General features: G+C 47.5%; 1 protein-coding gene across 1 annotated transcript in view; it reads left to right on the top strand.

Moving 5' to 3' along the window:
- Positions 1–22,837, top strand: part of LOC113029526 (protein NLRC3-like) — a 41,301-nt gene that overhangs the window by 12,038 nt on the left and 6,426 nt on the right. Inside the window, exon 2 of the mRNA XM_026180413.1 lies at positions 17,760–18,044. Within this exon, the coding sequence (XP_026036198.1) occupies positions 17,768–18,044 (277 nt within the window). The 5' untranslated portion in view covers positions 17,760–17,767. The remainder of the gene's footprint in view (positions 1–17,759; positions 18,045–22,837) is intronic.

Raw genomic sequence — 22,837 nt, 5'->3', positions numbered from 1 at the left:
CTTCACAATAAAACAGGAACACACGGGGGGGAACAGGGTAAACACCAATTAGAGAACAGAACCAAAATCGCAAAGAGAAAACACAAAACGCTGGGTCAAAAGGACCCAGGATCATGACAGTACCCCCCCCCCCCCCAAAGGCTGGCCCCAGACAGCCCAACAAGAAACAAAACAGCCAGAAAAAACAGAAAACAACCCGACCAGGGCGGGCGGCGGGGGCCCAGGAAGGAGGGCTCGAAGCAAAACAAAACCGGAGCACCAGAAGGCCAAAAGACAAAAACAAAAAACGAGTCCAAAACCAAAAGAAACGAAGCACACCAGAACACAGGAAAAAACAGAGTCCAAAACAGAAGAGTTCAGGGGGCCGACAGCACAGGAGTCCAAAACAGTTCAGGGGGCCGGCCAGGGGGCCGACAGCACAGGAGTCCAAAACAGTTCAGGGGGCCGACCGTGCGGACGGCAACAGCGGCGACGTGGACACAGTTCGGGGGGCCGACCGTGCGGACGGCAACGGCGGCGACGTGGACACAGGTCGGGGGGCCGGCCGTGCGGAAGGCAACGGCGGCCACTCAGGCGATGGCGGTCCGGGGGCCGGCCGTGCGGAAGGCAACGGCGGCCACTCAGGCGATGGCGGTCCGGGGGCCGGCCGTGCGGAAGGCAACGGCGGCCACTCAGGCGAAGAGGGTCCGGGGGCCGGCCGTGCGGAAGGCAACGGCGGCGACGAGGGAGACGACGGAGCAGTTCAGGGGGCCGACCGCGCGGAAGGCAACGGCGGCGACTCAGGCGATGGCGATCCAGACCAGGCGAGGCTGCAGAGGCCGGACCAGGCGAAGCACAGGCTGAAGCCGGACCAGGCGAAGCACAGGCAGAGGCCGGACCAGGCGAAGCACAGGCAGAGGCCGGACCAGGCGAAGCACAGGCAGAGGCCGGACCAGGCGAGGCTGAAGGCTCTGAGGCTGGGCCAGGCGAGGCTGAAGACACGGAGGCTGGGCCAGGCGAGGCTGAAGACACGGAGGCTGGGCCAGGCGAGGCTGAAGACACGGAGGCTGGGCCAGGCGAGGCTGAAGGCCCTGGAGCTGCAGCAGGCGAGGATGATGATGGAGCTACAGCAGGTGGCTGGACGGGCTGAACGGGCCCCTCGGACCCTCCAGCGGAGGCGGGAGGCTGAACGGGCCCCTCGGACCCTCCAGCGGAGGCAGGAGGCTGAACGGGCCCCTCGGACCCTCCAGCGGAGACAGGAGACGAAGGCCGGAGCGGTCTCTCGGACCCCCCAGCGGAGAGTAGAGACGAAGGCCGGAGCGGTCCTACGGACCCTCCAGCAGAATGCACCACTAAGCCAGCAGTCATGGAGTCCTCTGGCAAACACGAAGGCAACTGGCGATGCACTGAGCACTGGCTCTGCCCAGGCAACGCTGACATGGTGCAGTTCTCAGGTGGCTGCATAAACTTCAGGGGTCCAGAATCAGCCGGGGACTGAGACCTAGCCTCTGGGGAAGCCCTGGAGCGGCAAACTGTGCCAATGGCGGCTGAACCATGAAAAGCACCTTGACGTGAAATTAGACTTTCTCCCTGCATGGAGTGAATGAGTGAAACCGGTGATACTGGAGCCAGAGCTACGGGTAGCGGGGGCACTGGAGCTACTGGGGCCTGCGCTACAGGCGGCACTGGAGCTACTGGGGCCTGCGCTACAGGCGGCACTGGAGCTACTGGGGCCTGCGCTACAGGCGGCACTGGAGACTGAACTGAGGGTGGCACTGGAGACTGAACTGAGGGTGGCACTGGAGACTGAACTGAAGGGGACACTGGAGACTGAACTGAAGGGGACACTGGAGAACTGAACTGAAGGGGACACTGGAGCACAGGAGACTGACTGAAGGAGCAGGGCGGGGAGCAACGAGCTGAGAGGGCTCGGGGGAGCTACCGAGCTGAGGGGCTGGGGAGCAACAGCAGCTGACAGATCAGCAGCTGCGGAACCGAGTGAGAACAGTCATGCAGTCAAAATGAAAAGACTCACCACAGCCATAGAAGCCACGTGGCATGGCTTTCCTCCCCCAGACGCTCCGACGGGCGGAAGATAACTCGCAGCTGAGAGGGTCCTGCAGCAGTGGGAGGCACGCGACTGGAGGAGGTGGCTGGGCGGGGGGAGCTACGAGCTGGGTGGCTGGGGGGGGAGCTGAAGTGGTGCGGGGGAGCCTGCTGCGGTAGCTGCACAGGCGATAAGCAGCTCGCGTTGACATCCGCCACACAAAACGCAGCCCCTGAATGAACAGTCATGCAGTCTGAAAATGAAAAAGAGTCCTCACTCACCACAGCCGGCGATTTAGAAGCCCGAACGTCCGGCTGTGGGGTGGCACGCTTGCGGCGCGATCGGCGTTTCCTCCCCGCAGACGGCTCCGACGGGCCGGGCAAGATCACATCCGGCGAGTCGGGCAGCGAGGCAGGAGTGGCTGAGAGAAGGTGCGGTGTGAGCCGGAGAAAAGCCTGCATGGTCGGAGGAAGCGACTGCAGAAGCCATGGCAGGCCAGAAAAGAGCCGTTGTAGCCGACTTTCCACGGCACGACGAAGCTCCTCTGGAGGGTTCTCCAGCCATAGCCCGAGGAGAATCTCCACATTGTACGCAATGTCGTCCTGGAGCTCCTCGGACGGATTCACTGCCGCTGGGTCCATGGTGGCTGGCTTGTACTGTCACGGTTTGCCGGGGCAAGCCGTGTGGAATATGAAATAGGACCCAAAATGCGGCAGCTCTGGTGCAGATGAGTGTTTATTTACAGGGGTGTGAGTACAAACAGCGGTGGCGACAAAACATGAAACCGGAAACCTAAACTGGGTAAACTAATAAGACAAAACAGAATGAGGATGCAGGGAGGTCCGGAGAAATACATACAGGGAGAGCGAGGGTAAACAACACAGACGAACCAGCGATTACCAAGACAGAAAATACAACTTAAATACACTCAGAGAACAGAGGGAGATTACACACAGGTGGGAGACACAGCTGGGAGTGATTAACATGACGAGACCAGGGAGGCAAACTGAAAACACTCACATAAGACGCAGACCTTCACAATAAAACAGGAACACATGGGGGGGAACAGGGTAAACACCAATTAGAGAACAGAACCAAAATCGCGAAGAGAAAACACAAAACGCTGGGTCAAAAGGACCCAGGATCATGACAGTTATAGGATTATGTCGTTGAAGAGAAATTGTTCGAGCCATGTTTCCGAAGTAACAAAGACGCGACGGATGGCCTGGATTGCAGCCATTCAAAGATCAAATATAACGTCCCAGAACCCTCCAGCTCACAGGTTAGTCTGCTCCAAGCATTCCCACAAAGGTCAGTCTGCTGTTGTAGTTAATGCGTCATTTTTCTTAACATAATTGGTGATATAGGTTACAAGCAAGTCTGGCGCTGAACAGAAATTGTCGTGCTATGCTCCTTTATTTATTGTGCATAAATAGTGAATTGTCCTGACACAATATTGCGTTTCGCTTCTGTTATTATGGTACATTGACAAAAACATATACTTTTATTCACAGGATAAAACAGGTTTTTTGTATCACTAATTGTCCAGTACGATTACAGCATACAGTATTATTGTCACTGCTACATTTCTGTGATGGGTACCAGAAATTATTTCCACTACTAATTAATTACCGTTGAGCTCAAAGGTCCTATTAATAAACGGTTAACGAATGTGTATTTATGAAGATGATTTGTGAGACTGGTAAACTTACCTTTGTTCGTACGATGGTCTTTACTTTCTACACGGTGCATTTCAAGGTCCTGCACCCATCCGTCGGTAAACTGTACCTGGGCTTGTTGCAGTGACCTGAAGTTACTAAACTTCATGAGTGTATGCACTCACTCCAAGAACCGTATGATTATAAATATGCATATAAATATGCTAAGATGAGATAGCTGACTTCATCTAACTAGCAAATGTTGTCCAGGCTACGTTGGTGATGCAGTTTTTTTTAATGTGTATGATATTTTTGTCATGCGATTTTAAAGCTGGTCCTACAACCGCATCCAAGAATAACATGCAGCGTATCTCAGAACTGTCGGTGAAAATTATTCTTGGAGCTAGGTTTAATTGAGCTGCATTTTAAAGAGGTGCAATTTCACAATTTGTGTATATTTTCTAAGTTCACTATTTTGTCATGTGTTGAGAAAAACACAGATTTTAAAATTACATGGTCTAATATTTACATTTAGCATAACTGCAACATTATTTTTTCGTTGTTTTTTTTTAAAGACTCGAAAGGACTTGAAATTCAAAGTTTCAGACTTGTGACTTGACTCGGACTTTTACACCAGTGACTTGAAACTCGACTCTGACTTGCCTGACATTACTTGAGACTTGACTTGAGACTTGAGGATAAAGACTTGAGACTTACTTGAGACTTGCAAAACAATGACTTGGTCCCACCTCTGCTTTCTGCATTTATGGATCATGGAGTTTAAAAGAACAAAAGGAACTCCAAAATATTTCTAAATACCATTATTATTTTACATTTTAACATGGATTTTAATGTTTTTAATATTTCAACACATTTTAGTGAATAAAATTTTGAACATGATTACAAGCCAATAAGTTGATTAAGTAAAATAAATAAACTAGTTAAAGACAATCAGGAAAATGTCAAATAATCCCCAGAAATGTCATTATGTTTGTTTGGAGAGGTTAGAGAGGATAATCACAACTGGATCAGAGGAAACTCTCACCTTCCTGTTCCTTGTTGATTCTAATAATCCAATGGGAAAGCAGCATTCGCTGGATAAGCAGTGGAAATCAAAATCCTCTCAAAGATACAAACCACAGGGAAACTGGAAACTCTCAGAGGTTTTAATCCAGCTGGAAAACAATGGAAATCCAGATCCTCTCTTCAAATATTTTTATTGTGAAGCACAAATAACAATCACAAATTGTCCCATAGACTGACATTGCTTCCTTTTTACAGTTTTGGCATCAAAAAAAGGGGAAAAACAAAGCGAACAACAACAACAACAGCAACAAAAAACAAAACAAAGCAAATCAACAAAAACAGGAAAAAACAAAACGTACCAAAAAGTTCGGTCAAAACAACAACAACAAAACAAATAAACAAACAAACAAAAAAAACCCTCCTCCCCACACCCTTCCCTTATCCCAGAGCAATGGTGAAGTCTACATAATAACTCTCATTTGTTCATAGTTTCCAAGTGCTCAATGAGCGGCCTCCAAATCTGATGGAAGTCCTCCAGTTTGTCATTTATAATGTAGCGGATCCTTTCCAGATGAAGAGTATCTGTCAATACTGAAATCCAGGCTTTCCATGAGGGCACTCCTTTTCCCTTCCATAGGAGGAGAATCAGTCTCTTTGCACACATCAGGCCATAGGACAGGAGGGGAATCTGTGTGCTCTTAAGTTTTTTAGATTGTCCCGATAATCCAATAAGAATCAAAATGGGGTCAGGGTCTAACTGCACATCAAAAAGTTTGGAAAAAAAAGAAAAAACTGAAGCCCAAAAACTCTGTAATTTGGTACACATTACAAAACTGTGAAGCAGATCAACTTCTGCACATTGACATTTATCACAGATGGGTGACGTTTCAGGAAATATCCAATGTAATCTCGTCTTCGAGTAGTGCAATCTGTGCAAAGTTTTAAACTGAATTAACCTATGTCGGGCGTTGATAGAGCAGGAATTAACATAACGTAGCCCTTTAGTCCAGATATCATTTTGAATTTCTGACCCTAATTCTTTTTCCCAAGCTGATTTTATTTTACCTGTATCCTTCTGCCGGAGTAACTGTAATATCTCATATTTAGAAGCAACCGCATGCTTTTCTGTTATACAATCTGCCAGGCATTGGTCAAGCTTACCTGGAGTTGCAAACTCAAATTGTTGTAGTTGGGACCTTACATAGCTCCTTATTTGAAGGTATCTAAAAAATCACAGGCTAATAAATTGTACTTCTCCTTAAGCTGTTGAAATGAAGCAAAAGAGCCCTGAAAATACAGGTGTCCCACATTTCCCAACCCCATTTCCTTCCAGCGATCAAATGTCCCATCTAAAACTGAGGGTTTGAATGCAGGATTAGCTGTAATAGGTGTCCAAAGCGAGAAGGCTCTGAGTCTATACTCTTTACGATCTGTCTCCAGATTTGAATTGTATTGTGTATAACAGGATTACAGTTGTAGTACGTCTTTTTAAAACGAACAGGAGACAATGCAATTGCACCAAGAGAATAAGGCATACAGTCCTCTTGCTCCATGTCCAACCAACCTCCCATTATAACTGTATCATCTAGCCAATAAGCTATGTATTGCATATTAGCTGCGAAGTAGTAATTTTTAAAGTCTGGTAAAGCTAGGCCACCATGTGTTTTCTCTTTACAAAGGTGGGCCTTTTTTATCCTGTGGCTCTTATAATTTCAGATAAAAGGGAGAAGGACTGAGTCCAATTTCTGAAAGAATGTAGCTTTCACATACACAGGGATATTTTGAAAAAGATATAGGAGATGGGGGAGACAAATCATTTTGATCGCATTCACCCTACCTATCATGGAAAGTGGGAGTGATTTCCAAAATTCAACCTCGTTTTTAAATGTATCCAGAATTCTCACAATGGCTTCATATAATGACTTGTATGACTTAGTAACTTCAATTCCAAGATATGAAAATTTTTCTGACGTTATTCTAAAGGGAAGACGTTTTAGTAAATCAAGATTACTGCATTTAATTGGCATCAGTTCGCTCTTCCCCCAATTTACTTTGTAACCTGAAAAAGAGCTAAATAAATCTATTGTTACTAGCACCTTAGGGATTGAGTCTAATGGTCTGGTTACAACAGCAGAATATCATCGGCATACAGTGAGATCTTATGGAGGTGTATCCTGTATTATAGCCATGTATTTCTTTATGTTTCCAAATTGTTTCTGCCAACGGCTCTAATGCGAGGCCAAACAATAAAGGGCTCAGCGCACATCCTTGTCTTGTGCCCCGAAATAGCTTAATTGGTTCGGAAAGGGCATTGTTTGTGAGTATTCTGGCACACGGATTACTATATAACAATTGAATCCAGGAAAGAAATTTAGGTCCAACTCCGAACTTACTTAATAGGCTCAATATCACTAGGCCTTTATCTGGATCCCTAGAGGAATAAATAATGTCAAAAAGACGTCTCAGGTTATGAGATGCATGTCTTGCTGGGATAAACCCTGTTTGATCTGGGTGAACCACTTTACCTATGTGAGAACTAAGTCTCCTGGCTAAAGACTTGGCCAGTATTTTCTGATCTGTGTTCAATAAAGAGATTGGTCGGTAAGAACTGACCAATTCTGGGTCCTTTCCTTTCTTTGGAATGAGAGTCACAGTTGCTTCATTCAGAGTCTGTGGGAGTACACCATCTTCCAAGGCCATATTAAACATATTCAGCAAATATGGGGTTAGTAAACTGCTACATTTTTTATAAAACTCATTACATAGACCATCAGGTCCTGGGCTCTTCCCGTTTTTCAGGGAGCGTATGATAATACTCAATGCTGGACATGTTAAGTCTGCATCTAGAGATGTCCTGTCCTTTTGTGCCAATGTAGGCAAGTTACATTTGCTTAGAAAATCCTGCATAATTTCAGGAGGTGCATTACACTGAGATGTATATAACTGTTCATAAAACTGTCTAAAAGCAGTATTAATATTCTTATAAGAATTAGTCAACAACCCTGAGTCTGACCTGATTGCATGAATGGCCCTATCACTTTTTCTCTTCCTTAGATGCCTGGCCAGCTAATGCTTATCACCAAATTCAAAATAGGTCTGCTTAACATACATGAAGGCCCTGGAAATTTTATCTGAGAGCAAGTTATTGAGTTTATACTTCAGAGCTGATATTTTACTATGTAGCTGTACAGATGGTTGTCTGGCATTTTCAGAGTCCAGTTTTTGTATTTGAACCTCCAACTGTATGCGTTCCATGGTATTACGTTTTTTCTCAGATGACTGAAAAGAAATGACACAGCCTCTAATATATGCTTTAAACGTCTCCCACAATAAAAGAGGTGATACATCATCTTTGTCATTCATCTCAAAAAACAACTTGATCTGTTCTTCCAGATAATCGCAGAATGTTTTCCTCATAAGAAGTTGAGGGTCTGATCGCCAGTGTTTATAATTACCACCTGATTCCAGTAAATTTAGTGAAATAGACACTGGGCTATGATCTGATATAAGGATATTATGATATTTACTAGTTTGGACTCCATGTAACAGTTTACTATCTAATAGAAAGTAGTCTATACGGGGGTACGTATTATGAACCCCAGAGTGAAAGGAATATTCCCTTCCGGTTGCATTCAACGTTCTCCAAACATCCACAAGACTCAAATTATCAATAAACAATTTCAGAAACCTAGAAGCATTCGATGGCGCAATTCTCTGAGCTGACGACCTGTCCAGATAGGTATCTAAAACTAAATTAAAGTCTCCCCCAAGTATCAAGTTTGTAGTTGAAATATCCGGGATCAAGCTAAACGTTTTTTCTAAAAAACTCTGGGTCATCCCTGTTCGGGCCATAGACATTCAGCAATGTGATTGGTATAGACTGAATATTTCCTACCACCATGATATATCTCCCCTCCTCATCTGCCAGGGTAGATTTATGTATGAATGGCACATTTTTACGAATAATTATTGCTGTACCCCTTGCCTTTGCGGAAAACCTTGAGTGATAAACCTGCCCTATCCACTTAGCTGTAATCCTGCAATGTGCATCATTTTTAAGATGCGTCTCCTGCAAGAAAATAACATCTGGTCTCAATGACTTTAGGTATGCCAACACCTTACCACGTTTTATTGGTTCACTGATGCCATTCACATTCCAAGAGCAAAAGGTTACAAGCCCTCTCCTGTTCAGGAAATCCAAATCCTAATGACTTCATGATCTTACACAGCTTCCAAGGACAAACTCTACACAGGTTCTCAGTAAGACGCCTGTTGTTAGAATACATTTTCTCATTCATTATCCTGGTTAAACTTACACCTGATCATATTCTGATCAGTACGGAGCACTCAAGCTTGATTAACTATCAGCAACATTACATGTCAATTATGATTCTGTGTTTAACCATTAATACCCTTTTTTAAATCAAAATCATGCTTCATAAAGGTTTGGCAGTTTCTTATCATTCCTGCAGACACTAATCTGCCAAGTTTGAAGCTGAATCGTGTCACACACAATCCAGACATTAGAATTTAAACTACATTTCTGATTTATTTTAATAATCAAACTTGGACTTTTATTAAATCTTTGATTAAGAACAAAGATCCTTTACTTTCAGGAACAGCACACACTCATAATCACTTTCTGTCCCACCTCTCTGGGAATCCACAACCTGCATACTCTCCCCTACACTGTCAGCACATCTGCCCACATGTGTTGACCTGATAGGTTTGTAGCATAAACCTATTCGCTGGAACGTTCAAGACAATTCTACTACACAACAAAGCGAGACACAAGTCGCCAAAGTTCTTTGTGGCTGGAGCCAAGTGTTGGTCCGCCCACTTGACCTCCGTCAGACTCTCAGCCAGGATCCCTGTTCAGTTTCAGTTTTCAGTTTTATTTGTCATATGCAAGTTAGCACAGGGTCAACATTGCAATGAAATGTGTTTGACGAGCAGCAGTCACTCAGCAGCATGATACAGTAGGAGAAAATATAATAAAATATAATAGAAGAAAATAAAATAATAAAAAAATAGAAAAATAGTAAGGAGCAAAATATTAGAGAGACATGATAATAATAATGGATTTATATAGCACTTTTCAAGGCACCCAAAGCGCTTTACAATACCACTATTCATTCACTCTCACATTCACACACTGGTGGAGGCAGCTACAGGTGTAGCCACAGCTGCCCTGGGGCAGACTGACAGAAGCGAGGCTGCCATATCGCGCCATCGGCCCCTCTGGCCAACACCAGTAGGCGGAAGGGTAAAGTGTCCAGGACAGAGAGCCCAGGGATCGAACCGGCGACCTTCCGGTTACAGATGCGATTCCCAACCTGAGCCACGGTCGCCTGTATGGTAAAAGAGAAAAGATGACTAAATATATATGTATCTATAAATATAAATATATGTACACTAGTGATTAAATAAGAAAATCTTGAAAAGAAATATGACGGGGGGCAGATGGGACATTGCACAGGAATGAGCAGCAGAAAATTACAGTATTGCACTTTTAAATATAAATATCAATAACAATAAAGTGGAGTGACCAGTGCAGATTAAACAGAGTACTTGTGAAGCTGCAGGTAGCTTCTGAGTGCGTCCTGTGGACTGTGTTGTGTGTGTTTAAGTGTTGTGCTTGAGGTGTCGTATGGCTTGGTGGTAAAAACTGTTTTTAAGTCTCCTGTAACGTCTGCCAGATGGTAACAAGGAGAAGAGCTGATGTGCTGGGTGGCTGTGGTCCTTGATGATGCTGTGTGCTTTACGGAGGCATCGCTGGAGATAAATGTCCTGAATGGCAGGAAGCCTCGTGCCAGTGATGTGCTCTGCTGCCTTCACCACCCTCTGTAGTGATTTACGGCTGCTGGCAGAGCAGCTTTGTACCAAACTGTGATGCAGCTCGTCAGCAAGCTCTCAATTGCACACCTGTAAAGATTTGAGGTGATGTTGGCGTTCATGCCAAACTTCCTCAGCCTCCTCAGGAAGTAAAGCCGCTGGCGAGCTTTCCTGATAGCAGCGTCTGTGTGAAGGTGTCAGGGGTCGTGTGCGGAGGCGAGGAAGGGATGACCCACATGCAGGACTCTTGGTGCAGAACGAGGTTTATTGAATATGTAGACAACAGATGATAGAATGGATGGCTGGCTGGCTGGACTTAGCGGACTGGTAGACTGGCTGGCTAACTGACTGACTGACTGGACTGAACACACGACAGAAACAACATCATCAACATCATCAATGACCCGACACTGAATGGGTAGAACAGAGGGCTTAAATACACAGACTGGTGATAATGATGATAATGAGGGACCGGTGAGTACACAGCTGAACATAATGAACTAATGATAATGGGAAGAGGACTGAACATAATACACACAGACCAAGGCTAACACAATAAAACAGGAAGTGGAACAGGCAGTAGATAAACAGTGAGTGTGAACTGAAAACACTGGGTCACCGACCCAGGAACCCTGACAGGACCCCCCCCCCCTTCAAAGGCCGGCACCCGACGGCCAAACGAAAAAGAACCAGAACAGGGCGGGCGGAGGGGGCCCAGGACGGAGGGACGGAGGCCACACAGAGACAGTTCGGGTGGGTGGCCACGTGGCCCGAGGCCGAGACGAGACAGTTCCGGTGGACCGACCGTGCGGAAGGCAACGCCGGTGACGTGGACACAGTTCGGGAGGCCGGCAGTGCGGAAGGCAACGGCGGCCACTCAGGCGAAGGCGGTCCGGGGGCCGGCCGTGCGGAAGGCAACGGCGGCCACTCAGGCAAAGGCGGTCCGGGGGCCGGCCGCGCGGAAGGCAGCGGCGGCTCTCCAGTGTTAGGCGTGCTGGCCACGGCCCGGTGGGCACAGGACCAGACGAGGCCGGCCCAGGCGACGACGGGGCCGGACCAGGCGAAGCACAGGCTGGAGCTGCAGCAGGTGAAACAAAAGCCAAAGTCGAGGCTGGGCCAGACGAGGACGAAGACTCTGAGGCTGGGCCAGACGAGGACGGAGGCTCTGAGGCTGGGCCCGACGAGGACGAAGGCTCTGAGGCTGGAGTACGGACCAGGCGGAGCAGAAGCCGAGGCTGAGGCCTGACCAGTCGAAGTTGAGGCCTCCGACTGGAGACAGGCCGGGCCAGCGGGTGCGGAAACCCCTGGCTGAGGAGCGGCCGGACCAGCGGGTGCGGAAACCCCTGGCTGAGGAGCCACCGGGCCAGCGGGTGCGGAAACCCCTGGCTGAGGAGCGGCCGGGCCAGCGGGTGCGGAAACCCCTGGCTGAGGAGCGGCCAGGCCAGCGGGTGTGGAAACCCCTGGCTGAGGAGCGGCCGGGCCAGCGGGTGTGGAAACCCCTGGCTGAGAAGCAGGAGAGCTCACAGCTGGCTCTGGGTGCTGTGGCTGCAGGTCCAGGAACTGAATGGGATGGTGGACAGGCGACTGGGAAACAGGCTGGACAGGAGCAGACTGAGCTACAGGTGAGTGGACAGGAGCAGACTGAGCTACAGGGGACTGGAGGGCAGGAGGAGACTGAGCTACAGGTGAGGGAACTGACTGGAGTGGAAGCTGAACAGCAGGTGAGGGAACTGACTGGAGTGGAGATGCTAAGGGATGAACAGGGGTAGGTGAGGCTGACGACGGAGCTGAGGTTGGTGTGGCTACTAGCTGAGCTACAGATTGAGCTAGTGACGGAGATAAAATTACGGCTTGGGCTAGTAAGGCTGGTGCCTGGGCAGGGGACAGTTCAGCTAATCTAACTAGGGATAGTGCGAGGGCGTGAAAGGCTGGGTCAGGAGGTGGATCAAGTGGTGACGTAGCAGGTGAACCGGTTAGCTCTTCCAAGTCTCTAGGGAGGTCAGGCTGGGTTCTGGCTGCCCTCAGCCTGGGCGCTGGGACGGGCACGGAAGGCGGCTGGACACCAGTCACCCCCACCTGAGAAACAGAAGCGGGTGTGGGGTTAGACCGGGTCGCAGCTGCCCTCCTCCTGGGAGCTGGCACTGGTGTGGGCGTAGACTGGGCCCCCATGCTGGTGGGAAATGGCTGAATAATGGGTGTGGAAATAGTGACGGTAAAATGTTACGCTTTGGGAGTGAGAACGGGTTGGAACTGAAGAAGCTTCTCAGGTGAAACTTCTTCAAGAAACTCAAAGAAGTCCAGACACTTTTCTTCATCAACTGTCAAACATGGAGGAGGAAGTGGGAGGTCTGGGGCTGTTTGCTGATCCAGGGTCAGTGACTTGTGCAGAGTGAGAGGCTCCCTGAACCAAGACAGCTACCACAGCATCCTGCAGCACCATGCAGGACCCTCTGGTCGGTCAGAGGTTCATCCTACAGCAAGATAATGACCCAAAACAGTCCAAGCTGTGCCAGAACTACCTCAGGAACAAAGAACAAGATGGTGAGCTTGGAAACATGGAGTGTCCAGCACAGTCTCCAGACTGAAACCCCATCGAGCTGGTTGAACTGGACAGAAAACTGAAAGCAAAGCAACCTACAAGGTCCACAATTATGGGAACATCTGCTACAGATATGGGAGAATATTTGATTTCAGAAGCCACAGGTGTGTTCAGTCAAACGTTTAGAATAAACTTTGGTCTATAACAGGGGCGGATCTAGAAGGGTGGCATGGGGTGGCAAGTGCCACCCCAGTTTTGCATATGACAGTGTTGTTTATTAAAATAAGACAGCATTAACAGTTTGAGCGTAGTTACAGTCAACACTGAATATAAATGCTAAAACTAAATATATTGCATAGTGTTCCCCCCCTCCACCAGTAACAAATGGTTCAGCCCATAGCAGGACCGGCTATTTTTGTCATGGTCCTGGGTCGTTGACCCAGCGTTTTGTTTTGTGATTATTTCCCTCTGTCTAGTTATTCTGTGTCCGGTCCGGCCTCTGCTTCAGCATCCTCATCAGCTGCCTCGTCTGGTCCAGCCGCTGCTTCGGTCTCGTCTGGTCCAGCCGCTGCTTCGGTCTCGTCTGGTGCTGCGACGGCCACGCCACCTTCGGGTCCCAAACTGCCGCCTCGACATCGGCGGTCATCTGCCAGGCCGCTGGTGGAGCGTCATCGTCAACATGGACGACCTCCTAGACGCCGCCGCTGCCTTCCGCGCGGTCGGCCTCCAGACTTGTGTCATCGCCGCCGTTGCCGTCCGCACGGTCGGCCTCCAGACTTGTGTCATCGCCGCCGCTGCCTTCCGCGCGGTCGGCCTCCAGACTTGTGTCATCGCCGCCGTTGCCGTCCGCACGGTCGGCCGCCTGACTTGTGTCATCGCCGCCGTTGCCGTCCGCACGGTCGGCCGCCTGACTTGTGTCATCGCCGCCGCTGCCGTCCGCACGGTCAGCCCCCTGAGCGGTTTCCCTGTTGCCGCCGCTGCCGTGTGCACGGTCGGCCCCCTGAACTGCCTCCACTCCGCCACCGCTGCCTTCCGCTCGGTCGGCTTATGGATCTGCGTCGCCGACGTGGCCGGCCTCAGAAGATGAACTGTCCGGGACTTCTGAGTTGTCAGCCTCCGGGCCGGCCTCCTGACCTGTGTTTTGTTCTCGTACTCCAGCATGTGTTTTTGTTTTGGACAATTCCCTCGGTTCGCTGGAGCTTGTTTTGTTCGGTGTTGGTCCCTCCGTCCTGGGCCCCCGCCGCCCGCCCTGGGTTGGTCGTCTGTTTTTGTTTTGGGCTGTCTGGAGCCAGCCCTTGGAGGGGGGGTACTGTCATGGTCCTGGGTCGTTGACCCAGCGTTTTGTTTTGTGATTATTTCCCTCTGTCTAGTTATTCTGTGTCCTCCCCCCTTGTGTCCGGTTCGGGTTCTAGATTTCCTGTTTTGTTCTGAAAGTCTGTGTCTGTTGTCATTGTGTTCAGCTTGTGTCCTCCAGTCATCATGTGTAGTCAGATCAGCTGTTCTTCCCTCCTGTGTGCGATTACCTGATTACCTTGTGTGTGTATATTTAGTGGGTGTCGGTCTGTGTTTGTTGTCGGCTCGTCTGCGTTCATCCATGTATCACTGCGTTAATCTACATTCATCTGCGTTCTATGGTGTTCCTGTCTCTGCGTCTCTCTGACCCGCACCCCTTTGTATGGTCCCAGGTTTGTCACTTAGTTTCTCCCAGTTTAGGTTTCCGTTTGTAATTACTCGTGCTTCATTGCCTGTTTTTGCCACTACCACCCTGTAAATAAAACGTCACTCGTATCCTCAGTTTGCTGCATTTTGGGTCCTCCTTTTCCTCCACACCACACGGCTCCCTCCGCCAGCCGTGACAATTTTCTTGTTTTCAGTAGCAAGCGATGCTTATGATTGTGCCAGAGCACATTCTGAACAACACCATGGGAATTTCAGATTTCACACAGGTGATTGGATGTTACACTCTGGAAATGGAAGCAAGGTGAGTGTTATTAACCCTCTGTGGTCCACGGACACGCTGCACCTCCAGATCACATGACTGATGTAAGCTGACACAGCAACAAACTGCAGCCGCTGAGTCTCTATTTCAGCCCACATTGAAAGTTCAGACTTCAAAGTTTTTTTTAATTTTAATTACAGGCCAGTAAATCCAGAGTTATGATAACATATATCAGCCACGCTTTTTTCTAAATACTCTTGTCACGTTTTTGTGTGTGTGGGTTTAAAGTGTTTTCTAAGGACGCCGCGAAAACAGTAAAGAAAGAAAAAAAGCCACCTGTTTCCTATCGGTGGAAAAATGCACCATGTCGACCAATTTAAAAAAAACAAAGTCTACATGTGGGATTTGGTTGTTTAGGAAGAGGGAAAAGTTTTGGGAGTGATGGTAACGACAGCGAGAGAGAGAGAGAGAGAGGGAGAGAGAGAGAGAGAGAGAGAGAGAGGGTTTTTAGATGTGGGAGATTTGTGACGTTTAGTGTGGAGTGTATAGTTAGTGTGTTGTGTTGTCTTGTGTAGCTGTTCTTTTGTGTAGTCGTTTTGTTTTGTGTGTCAGTGAGGGCACTAATGAATGTCACATTGCAATGTAAACACTGTCACTAAGTAGAAAACCAGCGGAGTGATACACCTGCTGTTGTCAGGCCTGCAGGTTTATCCCTGTGCTCTTCTGTCGTTTGGTGGACAAACTTTTTTACTGGCACACATCATTTGTGGGGCATCTTATTGCGACACCTGATTGTTCTCTCAGTTTAGTTTTAGTAATGCTTTTAAATCCTTATACAAAATGAAAAAAAAAACGGCAGGTGTATTGGCTGCATTTTTAGATAAATGGTTGTATATGTTTACAAAATGTACAATTTATATTTACTCAACATGTCTGTAGGGGGGTTATACAGTAAAAAATTACTACTAGGATTTTAAGTTCTTTGTGTGATTTCAGATCAGTAACACTAATGCAGTATGTCAGTGAAAAAACAACTAAATTCAATTGAGCTGAAAAGATACCAAACAAAGCAAGGGGAAAAAATAAAATGAAACAATTTGAGGGTGAAATACAAACGTAAACTCAAAAGGAGTCAAACATGGCCAGTTGTAGTTCAGACCTCAGTGGGTTAATCCAACAAATCATGAAAAATTAGGTTAAAATTTTTGTTCATGGCGGTGCAGATTTCTGACATTTTGTGTAATTTAAGCTGTAACAATGTGATTGTTTTCTAACAAAAAACAGTGAAACTTAAGTTAGACTTGTGTTTGTAAATGAACCGCCCCATGTTGTGTAGCTTTCTGGATTTTATACTCATTGGGCTACATATTTATTTATTTATTATACAGGCTATACAGTACATAACATCAAAACTCACATGTTTTATGTAACTAAAGAGTGTAATTATGTGGGCTACAGACAATAATTAAGTTATAGACTGTATTTATATGAAAAATGTGTATACTTACTGAATTTAAATCATTTTAACCATATGTAACCACCTGCACATGTGTTTGAAAAAAAAGGCTTTGATTTGCCCCCCCCCATGCCACCCTAAGGAAATTTCTCTAGATCCGCCCCTGGTCTATAAATGTGTTTCATGATTTAGTTTTAACTCCAACTGCTTATTTGTATTATGCTTTCATTTCAGAGTGCAATGAGAAATAAAAAGGATATGTTCAATAAAACTGTCACGATCCTGGGTCTGTGACTCAGTGTTTTCTGTTGTGTATAGTTAATCTTTGATTTCGTGATGTATTTTTGTTTATTCTTACGTTTTGGTTCTGTGTTTTGTTGTACCTCTAAGTTCAGTCTATGTATTTCCTGCTTTGTTGTGAAGCTCCGTGTCTCATGTCAGTGTGTTTAGTTTGCGTTTCCTCTGTCTCGTCTTGTCAGTCACTCCCAGCTGTGTCCTCCTTCTGTGTCTCATTCCCTCGTTATCCCTCTGTGTATTTAAGCCTTGTGTTTGCCTCTGTTAGTTGCTGGTTCGTCTGCTTATCTGTCAGGGTCCTGGGTCTCCTGATCAAGTGTTTTCAGTTCTTTGTGATTTTTGTATTATGTCCGTTTTGTTTGTGAGTTATTCTATGCTTCCTAGGTTTTGATTCCCTGCCCCCTTGTTTCTCTGTGCACTATCTTCTCTGTCCATATGTTCCGCCCTGTGGTGTTGCTCTCTGTGTAACTGTCTATATAGTGATGTGTTGTGGTGTTTTGCTCCCACCCCTTGTGTTCCGTGTTTTCGTCTTCCCTTCGTGTACTTCTTCATATTCGTATACTGTTAGTTTTCCCAGTTTAGGTTTTTGCTTAGTTTCCATGCTCACCTTCGCCATTTCTGTTTGTATCACCATGTGATGAATAAACTCACTTGCATCTGAGCTGCCTGCATAAAGGGTCCTTTAATAATTTACACACGGCTCGCAAACCGTGACAAAAACACTGGAAAAATTGGGCTGTTCTAAAACGTTTGACGGGTAGTGTATATATTTAGTTTATATATTTTATTTATTTATATAGTTTGTTTTATATTGTAGCAAAGTGTTACTTGGATACTTCTTTATGTGCAATTTTGTTGCATTCTGAGCCTTAGAAATTTATTGGTGGTAGTGATGAACTGCTGTTAGAATCATGTTAAATTGTTAAAATCAGACAATTACCTCTCCAGCTGTTCTTACAGTCTTTGTGTTTATCGGATTCTTACAGGGTAAAAGATGACGACACCTAAAGAAATCCTTCTGGGGACTTTGGAGGATTTGGAACGTGAAGACTTTGAAAAATTCAAGTGGCATCTGAAGAACAATGGGTCTGTAGAAGGTTTACCAGCAATCCCAGGGAGTAAACTGGAGAATGCAGAGAGCACAAAAGTAGTGGATCTGATGTTTGAGACCTACTCTATCAACACTTTTAAAGTCGCTAAGAATCTTTTGGGGAAGATGAACAAGAATGATCTGTTGGAGAATTTAAATAAAACCATCCCAGAACCCAAAGGTAAGTCAGGGAATGACTAAACAAAAAACACAAACAATAAAAACATCAGTTAACATTACACAGGTGCCATTACCATCCATATAAATAATAAATCCAAAACACTTGCCAACACTTTCAGGAGTGAGAGACTGCAGAAAGCCAACAGTTTGTGTTTTATGCATCTGCACAAATAACCTCCTGTCTACACATGAATATCTGCTCTTTGGGTTGGTTTGATTAAAATGGGACCAGCAGCAGGTTTTCTGCCCATTTTACAGATTTATATTGTCCGACTGGTTTTAGAGCTGTTTTATCAACATAAATGAGGCGACAACAACAGTTTGGGACACGTCACAAATATGATCAAAGTGCTTTTTCTTAAATCTATTTACCAGTTGAAGGTAAAGTAAAAAAAAATGGCTGCAATTTTTTTCTGTTGTTTGGAGACCCAAAAAAAAAAAAAAAAAAAAAAAAAAAAAATGCCCAGACAGTAAATGCTTTTTATTATGGTTGATAAACAGGACAATAAGGTGATTGGTCAAAAGTTGGAGGAAAGCCACAGTTCTCCTTATTTGACTGAAATCTCAGCGTTTTTTCTTCTGCAGCTTTCTGGGAGATTCCACTTCAACCTTCTGCTGGCAACGCTGCCATTACCATGCTTCCCTTAGGCAGCATCATTAGAAGACATCATACATATACACTGCTATGCAGATGACACCCAGCTCTATCTGTCCATGAAGCCAGATAACACACACCAATTAGTTAAACTGCAGGAATGTCTTAAAGACATAAAGACCTGGATGGCCGCTAACTTTCTGCTTCTTAATTCAGATCAAACTGAGGTTATTGTACTTGGCCCTGAAAATTTTAGAAATATGGTATCTAACCAGATTCTTCCTCTGGATGGCATTACCTTGGCCTCCAGTAACGCTGTGAGGAACCTTGGAGTCATTTTTGACCAGGACATGTCCTTCAATGCACATATTAAACAAATATGTAAGACTGCTTTCTTCCATTTATGCAACATCTCTAAAGTTAGAAATATCCTGTATCAGAGTGATGCTGAAAAACTAGTTCATGCATTTATTACTTCCAGGCTGGACTACTGTAATTCATTATTATCAGGAAGTCCTAACAACTCGCTGAAAAGCCTTCAGTTGTTAGGTGTGGCTGTGTGCAGGCAGGAATAGGACCCAAGGTGCAGACTCCGGAGACAGTCGTGAACTCAAAAAAGGCTTTAATTTAATACTCAAAATATAACATAACTGAAAAAACTCAAAACAAACTTAAACTGGAGGAATGACAGAACACACAGCTAGGAAAACGGTAGATCGTGACACGGACACAGAGAAACACAGGGCTTAAATACACAGAGGGAGCAATCAGGGAATGGGTAACAGGAGGGAAACACAGCTGGGGCAAATCAGGCCTAACGAGACAAGGGGAAGCAAAACCAGACACATTAACATCAGACATGGACTTTCAAAGTAAAACAGGAAACACATAACACAGACTGAACAAAGACACAGACTCGCACGCACTGCAACAGAGGGAACAGAGACGTGGGACCAGGGCAGACACAAACACTGACTGGACACGGGGATATAGCCACTAAGGACACACAGAGACGCGAACTAGACAAGGGGATACAGCCGACAGGGGAGACAGAGCAGCTAGAGAAGACAGAGACATAAACTATAAGACAGAACTCAAAGAAACCAAAGACTAGAAAGTATAAATAATATAATAAACTCAAAACCTCTGGGTCAACGACCCAGGCATCCTAACAGTACCCCCCCTTAAGGGCTGGCTTCCAGACAGCCCAAACCAAAACATCAAAATAAAAAAACCCAAAAACAACCCAACCAGGGTGGGCGGCGGGGGAAACAGGATGGAGGGCTCGAAACAAACCAAACAAGGGGCCAGAAACAAAAAAAAGAACAAACAACGGAGCCTGGAAAGCAACAGAACAAAAACACAGGAACAAAGTCCAAAACAACAGCACCAAGGCCCAGGCATAGTCCAAAAGCAAACAAACAAAAGAGCTCACGAAAGGCGCAGAGGCCCAGGCAATAGTCTCAAAAAAGTTCAGGGGGGCCGGCCCGGAGGCTAACGGCACAACAGTCCAAACCCGGGCAGGTCAGGGGGGCGGCCCGGAGGCTGATGGTCCAATAGCCCAGAAAACAGGTCAGGAGGCCGGCCAGGCGGGAGGCACCGACGGCGACCGAGCAGATCAGGAGGCCGGCCGGGCGGGAGGCACCAACGGCGACGTAGTTCAGGGGGCCGTCCATGACGGCAATGACGTCCAGTCATCGGCCGGACAGGACGTGCAGGACGAGCAGGCCGGACAAGATGTGCAGGACGTGCAGGCCGGACAAGATGTGCAGGACGTGCAGGCCGGACAAGATGTGCAGGACGTGCAGGAACAGACAGCATGGAGACCTCAGGAGCAGACGAAGCTGAACACTCGGAGGCCGGACCAGGCTGAGCTGCAGAGGCTGAGGTCGGATCAGGCAGAGCTGCAGAGGCTGAGGCCGGACCAGGTGGAGCTGCAGACTCGGGGGCCGGACCAGGCGGAACTGCAGACTCGGGGGCCGGACCAGGCGGAACTGCAGATGCAGGACCAGACGGAACTGCAGACTCGGAGGCCGGACCAGGCGGTGGAGCCGGTGGTGGCTGAACGGCCTCGCCAGAACCATCAGCAGACACTGGGACGTGCTAGCTGGGTCCTCCCGGACCCCCAGCTGACGAGGCAAGAGGCTGAACGGGCCCCTCGGATCCTCCAGCGGAGATAGGGGGCTGAACGGGCCCCTCGGACCCTCCAGCGGAGATAGGGGGCTGAACGGGCCCCTCGGACCCTCCAGCAGAACGGGCTCCTCGGGCCCTCCAGCTGACGTGGCGTGAGACTGAACGGGCTCCTCGGGCCTTCCAGCTGACGAGGCGTGAGGCTGAACGGGCTCCTCGGGCCCTCAGCTGACGAGGCGTGAGGCTGAACGGGCTCCTCGGGCCCCCCAGCAGAGGCAGGAAGCTGAACGGGCCCCTCGGACCCTCCAGCGGAGACAGGTGGCTGAACGGATGACCGAGGAGAGGAGTGACGGTGGCGTCGCTTCCTTCTAGATGAGGGAACAGGAACCGGTGGAGAAATGGAGACCTCCTCCTCATCCTCCGACCACATAGCCGCGAGGAAAAAGGCAGGCGAACAAGGTCCCGGCTGGTGTGAGGAAGGAGAGGCAGTCTGTGGTGAGGCAGGTGGTGAGTGTGTGTCGTTCTGGGGCGGTGGTAAAGAAGTGGAGGTGGAGATAGAGAGCTCGCCAGCCCTGACTTGCTCCCTCCAGGCAGCTACGGAGCTGCCCAGCACAGTGTCCATAGAAAGCTGATTAAGCCGAGGGTTGCTCCGAATGATGGCATCTACAGCGCTTAGCCCAACTGCCATGGTCCTGAAATCATTGGCCTGAGCAATGCGGTCAAGGAGCTTAATCAACCGCTCCATCTCAGCGTCGAATCCAAAAGCTGAAGAGTCTGCTGGGTCCATGTTCTGGTCGCGATCTTCTGTTAGGTGTGGCTGTGTGCAGGTGTAACGGAGCGGAAAGGCTGATTTATTTCCAAGGTGGTTTGTGTTTTTTTAAAAGGAAGGAAACCTTTCTCAAAATGGGCAGAGCAGTGGAGCCGCCAAGGGAAAGCACACAATTTAAACTGTAAGATTAAAAATATAATTTATTATATTTAAATAGTTAAAAATGTAAAATGAATTAAAACAACCTTGGCCAAGGGATAACACAATAAAAAAAATCAATAAAACACAACATTAAAAGTCCAGTGGGATCCACCACGGCATAAAAGTCACAAAAAACTAAGAAATCCAGCGTAGTAGTAAAAGAGGGAAACCCAGCGGAGTCCTCGCCTTCCTCCCCGCATTCCACGTCCCGGTGCACTGAAGGAAGGGAGGGAGCGGCAGTCACTATTCCTTTCGACAGTTTTACTTTATAAAAAGGGATAAGTCAAAGACTTACCCCGGGTGGGCAGAGCTCTCAACTCCGCCCGCCGCTTCTTTAAAACTGCAATCGGCACCAGCTGTCTCACTGCTTCTGCTCTCCCGCAGTGCACAAGCTGGCTCTTGTCGCTATTGCCGTCTGACTGCCCGCTGCGCGTCCCTAGTCGCTGGTGGTGGCGCGTCCCCAGTCGCTGGTCATGTGTCTTGTCGAACGCCAACTCCAACCCTCTTATGTGTCATTGAGCACTCTGTAAATTACCTTGCCTTTCCTCTCAGGTGTGTCCAATTAGTAAAAACAGGGGAAAGGGCGGAGTCTCTCCAGGACAATTTGACGGTAACTAAAACATGCAAACTAAATAAAACACTGCACAAAATATAACCAATACATGCAATATAAAAAATAAATAAGTACACTTCACATTAAAATACAGCACAGCAAAACATCCGTCCTTCCCTGGATGACATCCCCCCACACTGAAATATTAGCAGTCCCTGCTAATGCTCTACCTCTCTATAACGCTCTAGTGGAATCCCACGCGTGGTCCTAATGGAGCGTCTAAGGGACATACCTGAATCACTCTGGTGAGGTGACACACAGTCAGTAAGGGGTAAAAACCCATAAAACACTGGCGCTGGGAAATCCGAAGGGCCTGTGGTCGGCTCCTCCGTAGGAGGGGTAAAGTCTGTTTGAGGAGCAAGGCACACTTTTAAGGCATTCCTATGTAAAGTTTGTATATTACCCCCCTTTTCTGGTTTGACCTTATACACTAAGCCCGTATCTCCCACCTGTTCCAACACCACATACGGCTCAGGAGACCACCAG

The sequence above is a fragment of the Astatotilapia calliptera genome, chromosome 9, assembly GCF_900246225.1.
Source record: "Astatotilapia calliptera chromosome 9, fAstCal1.2, whole genome shotgun sequence".
Lineage (NCBI taxonomy): Eukaryota > Metazoa > Chordata > Actinopteri > Cichliformes > Cichlidae > Astatotilapia > Astatotilapia calliptera.
Note: the sequence above shows the minus strand (reverse complement) of the source record. Positions and strands in the feature narration are given on the sequence as shown.